General features: G+C 33.7%; 1 protein-coding gene across 2 annotated transcripts; it reads right to left on the reverse strand.

Moving 5' to 3' along the window:
- Positions 1–790: 790 nt before the first annotated feature.
- LOC100878467 (uncharacterized) lies at positions 791–11,223 on the reverse strand. 2 transcript variants are annotated; one of them, XM_003706644.3, is made up of 6 exons: positions 10,463–11,223; positions 4,860–4,990; positions 4,069–4,217; positions 2,745–2,804; positions 1,964–2,126; positions 791–1,744 (listed from the first exon to the last, which is right to left on the reverse strand). In XM_003706644.3, the coding sequence occupies exons 1-6, from the start codon at positions 10,914–10,916 to the stop codon at positions 1,607–1,609; spliced, it is 1,095 nt and encodes a 364-aa protein (XP_003706692.2). In that variant the 5' UTR covers positions 10,917–11,223; the 3' UTR covers positions 791–1,606. The 2 variants fall into 2 exon arrangements, with proteins under 2 accessions (XP_003706692.2, XP_012148505.2); XM_012293115.2 differs by lacking the exon at positions 2,745–2,804 and having other exon boundaries at positions 10,463–11,220.
- Positions 11,224–14,031: the final 2,808 nt, after the last annotated feature.

A 14,031-nucleotide genomic window follows, 5' to 3' on the forward strand; every position in this document is an offset into this window, starting at 1 on the left:
TCACCCGTGACATTTTTTTAAATAATTTATTCACCAAAATGAACAAGTAGATGTGTAGCAGGTTGTCGATGACGGAATGAGCGCAGATTAACGATAGATTCATAGAAACTGTAACGAGTTCAAATGACACATAGATTAAATGTTCTACCACGTATAAGATTACGTTTAAGTTGTAGATTTTGTTAAATAAATAAATGCGCTCGGGTCACCGCGCATCCGCGCTAATAGAGCTCAGTAAAAAATATTTCTTTTCTGGTCAATTTATAGTTATAGTAACTTTCCATACATCTTAAGCTTCCGTTTACAATTTCTCAACTGATTATGACCCCTTCGTAAACTCTAGGAAACATTTTTGTCAACGAAATATTTGCATCGACTCAGTATCGTGCTAACATAATTACGATTGCCATATTTTGATCAAGGTCGATGTTATTTTTCATAATCAAATTCAATTAATCTTCAAGTATGTTTGGATAATTTAGGACAAATAGGCGGCCATCTTGCCCGCACAAAGCAATGAGTTAACGGTAGAATCATGATTGCACTAATTTCAATTACTCGGTAAGAAAGTTACAACAAAGATCGATGGTCTTTTTATCACACGAAATGGACAGTATTGTCGAAGCACGAGTTTTATCGAAGAACATTAAGTGTCTCGTAGTAATACACGAAGATATTCAATGTCCAAGAGGAAACGCCACCAGGTGAATATCTATTTGAAAGCGTGTGGTGCTCATCTTCAGGACTTCGAGGTGCGAAAACAGGTTGCAACGCAAAAAACGTTAAAAAGTACGTATCAACGATATATTATTATACGTTATAAAAATCGCTATAGTGCAAATAAGTTCGATAAAATAAGGAAATCAATTGCCGTCTTCTTGAGTAACATGACCCTGAACGTAAATGCAATATTACATCTCCACATCTTGCGACGCTGAAAAGCTTCCCAATAAAAAAAGAACATTACAATCCTGCGAAAGAAAACTCGCGTACACACGATACATCGAAAACTGGGGTAAACAAAATTCTCTCGCGTCAACTTTAAAAGAACTGTACCCTCAAACGAGTAAAACAGAAAAAGAAAACAGAAAGTATATATAATTCTCTTCTTCCGAACCGAAAGTCTCATCGTAATATTTAACACGAAGAAGCGTATTTCCGTCTCAATTTTCGCGTACATTGAAGAAGACATTTAAAAGACACTCCGAGTCGTACAAACGCTCGAAGCGTGTATTTTGTCACTTCTTGTTCTTTGAACGGTATTCCATATTTCTTTAATAATATATAGTGCAGTCGCGTCCAGCTTAGGCTTCCCTCAGTTGACAGTGTCAGGGACAAATAGATTATAGGTTAGGTTTTTCTTAGGACCTACGTTTTTCTTGGTCCTCGATTTCTCCTAAAATTAGCATATCCCTTAATCGAAGGAAGCCTAAGTTGCAGCTGAGTGAACGATAGTGTCGCTCTTACAATTAGCCCTGATTAATAGCAATGCGTTAGAAAGTGATAGTAAGTAGCGTAGGGCGAACATCGATGGCATCGTGGATCGACGACTTCAGCATGTTACGCAGAGAAGAGGCAGAAATCGATGTAAGGTCAAGGGCCAGCTCTAAGATAGAAGCTTGTCTTCGGGAATGGTCGGGCTGGTAGCTGAAGGCGCGGCGGACGCGCGTCTCGCCGCTTCTGATTCTCGAAGAGCATCGTCGAAGCTCTGCATGGAACTGGATCTTGAAGGCACCACCTTTGTCTAAAATATAGCAAAAACATTATCATTATATTTCTCTGTTATACTATTTTTATGAAGACGTAAAAACGTAGGTATTTGAAAATGTGAAGATTTAAAAAACCTGAAAAACTGTGCCTCTAAAAATTTACAAACAATCTCTCCTTGAAATTCCATAAACGCAAGAATGTACTTATCCGCTAATAAAAATACGTGTCGTGACACTCAAACAATGGCAGCTACCTTCATATTTTCATAAGCAGACCCGACTCGTTCTTCCAGAGAACGGAAGCTGTCGGAGTTACGCATTTGACCCAGCTTCGAGGATAAGCCACTTCCGAAGCCTCCAAGAATGCTGGTGGTCTTCTCAGCCGTGGTCTTGAAGACGGACTCTGTCTTCTGGAATCTTTAGGACAACACACTATAAATATTTGTTTAACGTAGAACTTATCCAGGCAAGAAGTATCCGTGGTTACCGATGTCACGCTCAGAGTTCGATAATGAATATTACAAATGATGCTTCATGCACATGTTACTCACACATTCGATTCTCTCGTAGATTAGTCATAGCATTTCGCGTGTTGCACGATCGGCGTTATATAAAGCTTATATTTCACTTGTTAGTTATAGCGGCTGACGGAGAATGCGTTGTCGCGACTCGAGATCGGTATATCAGTTTTCTATCGGGATCATTAATCGGCTTAGCTACTATTTTTTATTTCTCTGCAGCGATTAAGCATTTTAAAACGGTGCTAGAGGGATCTGGCAGTGGAATGCATAAACATCGTGATCCAACATTTCTTTTCAAAACATAAAATTGAGTATATCTCAGAAATAAATGTTGTGTTGAACTAAAGTCAATAATAAGTTAAGAACCAAAAGTCTAGATACTACAATTTTCTGTTTTAATATTCTGAGTTTTGTTGAGTGTTATGGGCGGCAAGTGTTTGATGTGATCGAAGTGTTGATTAATTACAGAAGAAATGTTGGATCCAAAGGAAATCACAATTGTTTGCGTACTTACAAAGTGTTCTCGGTGACTGCCTTGGTGAACTGACCGAGTTTCTCGCCGACGTTCTGATAACTGAATGAGAACCCAACCAAAAGTCAAAGAAAAGTGTTCTACATGTCTGAAGGGCAAAAGTAGCAGAAAATAAACGAAAAGGGTGTGGGAGGATCGGTTACCGTCACCTTATGCGCAATTATAATAGTAATAATAATGATTCGTGTACAAGGTGAGTGGTGGGCATGCTATTTTCATTTCTTACAATTGTGATAATAATTGCAACACCGCTGTGTTTTTCTTCGAAATATAAGAGTGCTCGACTATCGTTAAAACATTTAAATAAACGATAAATAAAAAAAGTCTTAAAAAGTTACATGTACATTCTACTTACATCGTGAATGAGGAAAAAGTCGAGAACACTTATCTATAAACATGAATTGAATCCGTGATAAATTCCTACTGAAATATTATAACAATCTCGATATATCGCTAGCTGCAATAAGCTTCTTCGTAGCTCTAGCCATTGGTGTAAAGTACATGTTTATTAAATATTAATATTTCCAATAAAGCAGATTTTTATGCAAATTAGATCAGGTAGCGGTTCCAAAATTGTCAAACTAACATGGGTCACAAGTTCGTATAATGTTGATTTTGTATTTTGTTACACTACATATTGCATTTTAGATCAAATGTTAAAATGAAACAGGACCCAGATTTTAAATATAGATATAATCAGTAACGAGATTGATGAAATTTTTTGTGATAATTTGGGGCAAGGGAACAGTCCATTTTGATATGGATCTAGCCTGAGCTCTAGTTACGATAATTACGCCAATGACTATAGCTTCGATCGCATAATAGTTTGCGTCTGGCATTCGTGACTGTACCTTGAAGGCTCAGGTATCAACAGCATGTTTCAAATGAAGTATAATTAAACATTAATATCTTATTCCATATTAAATAATCGATTCTGAAAGTGGAGTCAGACATAATTCGATGACGTGAAAGTAACAATTCACTTATGATATATCACTTTGAAGCTTAAAGTTTAACGAAATAATATACCTTATGGTATATCAATAAAACATTATATAATAATATAAATGAAGAATAACATAAACAGAGAATGAATAATAAAGGTACATGAAATATACAGTACAACGAAGTAAACGTTCATGGTACATTATCATAATAGTGAAGATAAATTGTCGAGATCATGCTGTTGAACACCTTGATTTGTGTAAGAACACTGGTGAAACCCAGCAAGGAGTCCGTTCGTGCAAGATGAGGGTGAAAGATAACAAGAGAAGTGCGTGCTTCTGATGGTTGAATAAAAACGTACACTTGGCTCTCCTTAACGTTTTTCAACCCCTGATTCATGTCGTCGGTGATCTCCTTCCAAACGCTGATGCCCAGTTTTCTCTTCAGCTCCTGAGAAACTCTTATCTTGTTCGCCAATACGTGCCTCAGAGTTTGTATCTCTTCTTCCACCTGAAATTTGCAGAGCTGTTAATTTCATTCAAATACCAATTTATGGAGTGTGTTCATAAGAGTAGAGTATATTCATATTCACAGAATTTACTAGGTTACGGGTGTACTCTAGAGCACTCTAGTATGTGCTGTGAATGTTGAGGTATTCTAATATATTCTAGTATACTTTATGCTAGATATACTGCGCTGTACTGTATATGGACACTGATATTCATACGTATACTCTGATACATTCTGTGGATATTAGTCTATTAGTATTCTAGTACAGTATATTCTATTATAATTTGTGGATATTAGTATAGTAGTATATTCTGTGGAAGCTAGTATACCAATATATTCTACTATCTTCTGCGAGTACTGTTATACCAATACACTCTACTATCTTCTGCGAATGCTATTATACCAATATACTCTATCTTCAGCGAATATTATTATACCAGTAGATTCTATTTCTGTGAATACTAGTAATACCAGTGTTTACTAGTATACTCACAGAATAAATAAAGTAAATTTTAATATATAACACATTTTCACTAATTAAAATAATATAAATTGTAAAAGTTTTCTGCACAGCAAGATAAGTATTGATCCAGATAGTTTAGTGTTTGTACCAACATAAAGTATGAAGACTTATATATATACTTTGGCTAGTTCTGCACTCCATTCCGCCTTTTGACGATCTTGTTCCTCTAAGGAAAGTCCTTGCAGCTCGTTCACCACGTTATCCGATGATGGCGAAATATATCCACCTGAATGGAGACTGGCATCTTCCCCTGCAATAAAAGAAACCGCGTTGTAAGATACGAATTTAATTAAACGAATATTCTTTGCAGAACTGCATGAATATATCATAGAAGACTTAAGAAATGATGAGAAATGTAACCAAAGAGTTTTTGATTTAAGTAGTGCTTAATTCAAAACTAAAGTAACTTAAGATTAAATGTACTTCTGATAAATAATTCTATAAATAAAGTACCATAATTTAAATATACTTTATTAAATTTAAAAACAAAGGGTTAATCTTTAAAATTTCTTCCAAATTCAAGTGAAATTCGCTTAGAGACAATTTTCAAGCCGTTCATTAATTAAAGGAGCAATCAACCCTAACTAATCTGAACTACCTCAAAGTTTCCATGAACGAACATTTACTTGTTAAAATATGTATCAAACTACTGAAGAGTTTATTTACCGTTTCAACTACCTATGTTACTTTCACACTAGCATCGAACCTATAAAATATTACGGGTTTAATATCGACTTTATCGACGACTTTCTTGTTGTACTGACGCAACTACCTTTACGCCATATTTAAAGAAATACATTCTTCGTTTTCTTTTATCGATGCGGGGAAATTTCTTAATAAAGTGTTTACAATGCACATTATAACAAGTCTATCTACTTTTTTCCTGATTTCTCAAATTACTTATTTAAATTTATAAAAATAATAACTTGTGTAATAATCATTAGTTCAAATGCGTTAGCTCTAGAAATAGTGAGTTAAAAAATATTAAAAATGATTTATTGTTGCTGTCTTTAAGATGAAGTACTGATGTCAATTGAATAAAAATCATTTTAAAGATAATTATTAATAAAAATTATTTTAAGAAAATATGCATGAATTGTAAATTTTATAATTAATGAAAATATTAAAAATATTTTCTGTATGTTACTATTACAATTTTTATTGCTCTTCTAAAATATTTATTTACTATTATTTTCTGATATTTTTTTATAAGATTGAGAATTTTAAAAAATGTTTAAAAATAGAGAAAATCATGCAACACAGGAATGAAAATTAATACTTGAGATCAATATTCTTAGAATTAATTCCTGTCTACTGATTTAATATGATGCATAAAAAATTCAAAGATAAATCAATGGTAAATGAATACTGGTTACGCAAATGGTAGAGAAACATAACTTAATATAGATGGATTTGTAGATCGCATTACGCTTAGCCATAACTAGTTCAAATCACAAACACAAGGATCTTTTCATAACTGTATCAGTAATTTTACGATTTTTTATCGCAATTTTATTTCGTTCGAAAATTTCAGGGATTTCATAATTCAGGACTGTTTAGATTAAAAATTTAGAGATTTGTACATTTGAAATTTAATAAATTATATTATTGAATAAAAATAAATTTAAAGTTTTTCTTAAAATTTTAGTTTTAATTTTACTTCATTGAAATATAATTTACAAAATTTAGCAAAATATATCAAAACTTTGAAAAAATACTTTTCACAACCAAAAATCAATCTTCTAAAAAATATTTTCACAACCAAAAATCAATCTTCAAAAAAATACTTTCCACAGCCAAAAATCAATCTTCAAAAAAATATTTTCACAACCAAAAATCAATCTTCAAAAAAATACTTTTCACAACCAAAAATCAATCTTCTAAAAAATAATTTCACAACCAAAAATCGATCTTCTAAAAAATACTTTCACAACCAAAAATCGATCTAATAAAAACTAATCCATTTCCACTCATCACTTTCATACTAATTAACCGCCTTTCAAAAAATTTCTACTTTCGATCAAAAACCTTCTGCATAAACTTTCTACGAATCGCATTAGTTAAAAAATGTGTGAACTAAGAATATCCGCGTTTTTACGTAAAAATAAAAGCAAGAAAATGGCTGGTAGGTGAAAGCTATGGAAAAAGTAAAAATCGTGCGCGAATATGAAACTCGGATGAATCGTTCACGGTTAGAACACCTGCCTTCGTGGTCGCCGGATACGAAGACTAAGCAAAAAGAAGGAACTACGGTATATGATTAAATACTTTTGCTTCTTGTTCTCAAGCACTCGAACAATGTTTTCGTTTCGATCTAACAGAAGTGGGCATCTAACAGAATTGTTGGCGTGTTTGGTCAATGCCGAAATGGAAACGTAACGCTACTTCCAAGTACCGTTTCGTTTCGGACGTTTATTAGAACCTATACCGCAGTATATAGTTCTCACTTTCATATATTGCAACATCGCCCTACTTTTATCGCCATTTTTATAACTCGAGGTTGCAATTCGTGTATATATTGATCATATAGTGAAATAGTGTTATAGATAGGTGGGATGTTGGTGAGTTTTTCAATTTTAAGATGTTGAGTTTGGCTTTTTAAATTGTTAGGGTTTGACTTAGCAATGTGATGAAATTTAACTCTTCTGGTTGTAGAGTTTTTTAAGTTGGATTTTGACTTTTCAAATTGTGGAATTTTTACGTATTATGTTGTTGAGTTTCGGCTTATTAGGGTTTTTGAATTTTGATTCTTGAAGATGTTGAGATTTGACTTACCAAGTTGTTAAATTTTGACTTATCAAGTTATTAAAATTTAACTAATCAAGTTGTTAAATTTTGATTTTTCAAGTCGTTAAATTTTGACTTATCAAGTTATTCAAATTTTACTAATCAAGTTCTTACATTTTGATTTATCAAGATGTTAAATTTTAACTTTACAAATCATTAAATTTTGAATGATCAAATTGATGTTTTTTTGAGAAATCAAGTTTTAACTATTTCAGTCATTAACCCTCTGCTAATATTACAAAAATACAAATTAAAAAAAAAAATTGAAAATTGCTGAAATTTTTTTTTAAACTTGTATGAAAAACTTAAACTAACATCTAAGTTCAACTTCATAATAAAAATTATTTATATCTCAATAAAATAGCGTTGATTTATTACATTTACGATTTCAAATGTAAATTAAAACAAAATTCAAAGTGCATCGATTCAAAATAATCTTCCTTTAAATTTGCTATTTACATCAAAGCAGAGATCAACAAGTTCAAGTTCACAATTTGCAAAAGAAATTCAAAACATTCTTATTTAATTACTAACTGAAATAACATCTTAAAAATGTAAAAATATAATAGAATTTTAAATTTATCTCACTGTGATTTTATACTGTGATACGTTAAAAATAGAGTTTCAAGATTATTTAAATCGAAAGTCAAATTAAGTGAATGTTTACGATGTAACTATGTCACGTAACAGAGCTTATCTGAATACAGTCCAACGTGCACACTAAAGTTAATTGCGAATACCGTGTTGTGATTATCGAGAAATTATATGAATATTATGTAAATTCATCAAAACTATCTGTGGAAAGAATCTCACTCAGAAGTTCATGCAGCAAGCATTAGTGTACCGTTGTCAACCTATGAGCTGGCGCGTGAAGGGCTGACGCGTTTAGAAGAGCTACGGACTCCGATTGGTTACGACAGAAAAATGAACGATTCACATGGAAGTATTTGAAGGTACAATTGGCTTGAATGGTCACGCATACTAATCACGTACATTTCCGAATCTCTGCTCTACCGAATCACTACATTTTCAAATTCCTATATCCCTAAATCAGTACTTCCATCGATCGGTACGTCCCCAAATTTCTACATCCTCAAATCGGTACGTCCCCAAATTACTATGTCCTCAAATCGGTACATCCCCAAATTGCCACATCCTCAAATTTCCACACCCCCAAATTTCCATATCCCCAAATTTCCATGTCCTCAAATTCCCACATCCCCAAATTTCCATGCCCCCAAATTTCCACGTCCCCAAATTTCCATGTCCCCAAATTCCCACATCCCCAAATTTCCACGTCCCCAAATTTCCATGTCCCCAAATTCCCATATCCCCAAATTCCCACATCCCCAAATTTCCACGCTCCCAAATTCCCACATCCCCAAATTTCCACGCCCCCAAATTCCCATATCCCCAAATTTCCATGTCCCCAAATTCCCACATTCCCAAATTTCCACGTCCCCAAATTCCCACGTCCTCAAATTCCCACATCTCCAAATTTCCACGTCCCCAAATTGCTATGTTCCCAAATTTCCACGTCCCCAAATTCCCACATCCCCAAATTTCCACGTCCCCAAATCGTTATATCTCCAAATCCCTACATCCACAAATCGGCACATCCCCAAATAGCTACAACTCCAATTGGTCAAAACAGAAAAATGGACGCCTCATACATATTTTCGGCGGTACAATTAACTATCGCGATCATACCAATTAGGCCAAAGCAAACGTCTCTCCAGTCATCAAACGTCTCTCCAATGAACAAGATAGCGTTACTACCGTTCAACAGTTGTTATTGTCATTATTATTCCTATTTACTCAAATGTATTATAACTGGAAGTGTTCACGGTGAGAAGCTTCTTTTGCTTCTAATCGATCACGCGCCAACACATGGGTTGACATCGGTATACATCAAGAATCAAACATGACCGTACGGTAAACAATCGTAGTAGTGTTACATCACAGGCAGCATTTATTTGTTGCATGCTTGATAATTATACGTAACAAGAAAATATGCAAAATAATGTTATATTTGCACGCTAAATGCTGAACTACGTGATTCAGGATTCAGCATTTCATGTGTTTATCTTTGACCTTTGTCTTTTTGCGATTGTATTTAAAATTGTTACTTGGGAATTTATATTGGAATTTAAGATTGTAAAAGTTTTGTTGTTTGTGGTTTATTTCTTTGCGTGTTCTGGAATTTTATGCTAAATTTCTAAATTCTCAAATTTATAAATTCAGAAATTCCTGAATTATCAAGTTCCTAAATTTTCAAACTCTTAAGTTCTCAAATTCCTAAATTTTCAAATTCCTGACTCCTCAAAATTCTAAATTCCCTAATTTCTAAATTCTCAAATTCCTAAATTTTCAAATTCCCGACTCCTCAAAATTCTAAATTCCCTAATTTCTAAATTCTTAAATTCCTAAATTCTCAAATTCCTGACTCCTCAAAATTCTAAATTCCCTAATTTCTAAATTCTCAAATTCTTAAATTCTCAACTTCGTAAATTCTCAAATTCCTGACTCCTCAAATTCCTAAATTCCTAAATTCCTAAATTCCCAAATTCCCAAATTTCTAAATTCCTGAATACCTCAACTCTTAAATTCCTAAATTTCTCAATTCCTGAATTCCCCATTTCTCAAATTCCTCAACTTCTACGTTTCCCTATTTCCAAACTACTACAAACCTAAGTTAAATTTCACTCAAGTAATTTCTGTACACCTAACCTTCAAAATTCCTAAATTCAAAATTCCTAAATCTCCCTTTCCCAAATTTGCAAATTCCCATATTCAAAAATCCATCTCTTCACACGATCTCCAACCAGTTCCCTGCCTCAACATCTTCACATCAACAATTTCACCTAAAAATCAACAAAATCCCCAACATCTAACCCTCACAAACTCAACGACTTTCGCGAATAATATTCTGCACCTTTTACCAATTCGAGGAACTTCTTATAATTCTGGCTGTTGCTAATTTTCGCTAAATATGGTTTCGAGAAGTCCTGGAAGATCACTCGGACCGATTTCTTCTTCCTCCTCCCGCGTCCTCCCTCGTCCTCGCAGGGCAAAAACTGCGTCTCCACAGACAAATTCGCGTCGTCCACCACGATTTCATCGATGTCACCATTGGAGTCTCTCCAGCAGTGAACAATAATCTCGTCAGCATCGTCGCTGAGTTCGTCGATATCGTCAAAACTGGGTGTCGCGGTCAAATTCGAGTAATAAACGTCCTCTTCGTACTCCAACGACTCGAACTCGTGTTCGTTTTCACTCGGACAATCCTGTTCACCGTGTTCTTGACACACTCTCGATCTCGATCCTTGTTTCGAGGCACGATCCTCTTGGTCCTTTTCCTCCTTCGCGTTCGGCATTTCGCGTCTCATCTCTGCACATCACTAAATTTTCACGAAACCATCACGTCGACCGTTCACCTTCCTGTATCGCCATTTAGCTCCGAGGAAAAACAATTTACCGTAACCACACGTGATCAACCGAACTCACTGGTAGAACAAACGTACGATGATTGAACAACCGGATGCTGTTTGCGCGGACAAAGTAAACAAGTTTGCAAGGTGTTGTTAGACCACGTGTATGGATCAGTGCAGACGACGATCACAGCTGGCACGATCGAAAAGATCGAGGGTTTTCGATGCTGAGGAACGCACGACGCCAGCGCCGTGCAGCCACGTATCCAAGAAGAAAAGAAATCGCGGCCGGTTTACTCGTTCCTCTTTTGCGAAGGTGAAAAGGGAAGGGATCCCCCACTTTTGCAACTACCTGCTCTTATCTAACCATCGGTAAATCGGTATGTGTATGCTTTTCGTTCGGCAATTTTTCTGTTCACTGTTTTTAATTGTTCTGGGATGGCTTTGTGTTCGATGTCTTTTGTGGACGGTTTTTCTTTGAAGAGAAAATGGGGGACGATTTTACCGGTCGTCGGTAAAGGATTGGGAGTTGTAATAATTTTAATTTGAGGGAATGTTTGGTGCTGTTGGAACATGTTCTTTAGTAGAGATTTTATTAGTATGTAATATGAAATACTAATATGTAATTAGCATCTAATACAACATATCAATAATATGTATATAATACAGTGTCATATGAGTATAATACAGTATGCAATTAGTATATAATATAGTATACCAGTAACCAGTATATAATACAGTATATCGGTATGTTATCAGTATACAATACAATATATTAGTATGTAATTAGTATCTAATACAACATATCAGTAATAAGCATATAATACAGTGTCATATGAGTATAATACAGTATACAATCAGTATATAATATAGTATACTAGTAACCAATACATAATACAGTATATTAGTATGTTATCATTTTTATAATAATATATATTTATATATAATAAATCATATCAGTAATGAATATATAATATAGCATATGAGTAACCTGTACATAATACAATATATCATTAATCAACATATAATGCAATGCACCAATGACTATATAATACAGTATACCAACAATTAGTACATAATATATCAATAATCACTATACTGTAGTACATCAAAAATCAGTATAAGAAAGTACATCAATAATTAGTACATTATACAATACATCAGTCTTTAATATAAAATCACCAAATAATACAGCAAGCATAAATAATGTACAGGGTGAAATAAAACACCAGATACCAACATTGATCATAACACTAATTTTCAATCTCCTCACAACCATAATATACAACTGTATCAAAACAATTTTTAATAATTAACATAAACTTGTAACAGTTATAATAACAGCTGATAGCAACTAGCTTTCAGGATAATGTCTACTGAATCACTGCACGTTCTGATGACGAGAATCATTTTTAAGCGTAATTACAAACCGGTTCAATGAACCTCGGTCAAAGAAGAGAAGCTTTGTGGACGGCAAAAAGTGGATCGAGAGAACAGGAAAAAAAATATGGTCTTACAAAGGATTTTGTTGGATAAGGATCATGGAACGGAATCCTCGATGGTTCGTTGAACTTGTGTATTAAATTTCATTCTCTGGCAGAAAATTTCGAATGTGAAGCATGTACGGTCACCGCTGTGCGTTGCTACAAAACTTGTGGATCCCATTTGTTACAACGCGCAAATACTAAATCCTTCAATTTAGAAATTCCCTGAATTTCTGCAGAAATGATTAAATTTATAATCCAGTTGAACTGATGAGAAATATCTCTATATGAAGCTTTTCCCTACAAATTACAAATGTAAAGTCCCATAATTTCTCTACGAATAAATTTCAAATTCGCTTGAAACTAAAAATATTTTCAGTTGAAAAATCAAGAAGACAAGGAAACTAATAAGTTAACGATAGTGAGACTTCAGTTTAAAGCAATTAACTGAATACCATTTCGGTGAAGCAAACAACGCACTGTCGTATTTTTGATATCAAGATTAATCGGACAAACTTTGATAGAGCAGAATCTACATAAAACCGGTTCATCCACTTTGAGTTTGATGCAGTTCTAAATACGGGTCTCTCTCGGTAACAGAAGCTTCAAGGTTAACGACTGGCCGTTGTAATAACCCACGAATAAAATGACCGATAGTTCTAAAGTGTGGCATTAAAAAATTCCTTGGTCGGTTCGTAATTCTGTAACTATCTTAACACGGAGATACCGTAACATGTACCTCTGGTGTCCTTGATGTGCCTTATAAAAAGGATTCATGATCGGTCATAAATCTTCCGTTCGTATTTCTTCGACAGTTTCTGTGGCATTGTAATTGTTAGTGTTGCATTGAAATTGTAAAAGGTTGGAAGTTTAAGCCAGAATTTATTATGGGTGATATTCTGTAATTCAAGGTACTAGATGATCTACGTTAGAATTTACTATATTAAAATTGACTGCATTAAAGACTACTATATTTGAATCTACTATAGTAGGGTTTATTATACAAGCTAGATATCAGGTTATGATCCACATCAGAATCTACTATATTAAAATAGATTGTAATAAAAATTTTTATTTCTGAATCTACTATAGTAGAACACCTTCTATATCCTCTATTATATCCTCTACTATAGTAGATCACTACTCAAGCATCTACTATATTAGAATTTGTACTATACGATCATATTAACAACTATATTAGAATTTAGTTGAACTAGCAGCTATTATATTTACTAGAACTTATTACACTATAAACTAGTGTACTAATATGCACTATATTATAATCTACTACACTAAAATTTACTGCACTAAAGTTACTATATGTATTTGGATCTATAATACTATATCAGACTATATTATTCTAGAATTTATGATATCCGGAACTACTATACTTAAATCTACTATACTAAAAATTACTATATCTACTATATTCTAATTTTCTGTGCCAGAAACTACTATACTTGAATCTACTATACTACAATGATCTATCTTAGAAACTACTATATTTAAATGTACTATATTAGGTCCTACTATAATAGGATCTGACTAAAAGCTACCATGCTAGAATCTACCACGTTATAAATTACTAT

This window comes from Megachile rotundata, chromosome 2 (genome assembly GCF_050947335.1).
Source record: "Megachile rotundata isolate GNS110a chromosome 2, iyMegRotu1, whole genome shotgun sequence".
Classification (NCBI taxonomy): Eukaryota; Metazoa; Arthropoda; class Insecta; order Hymenoptera; family Megachilidae; genus Megachile; species Megachile rotundata.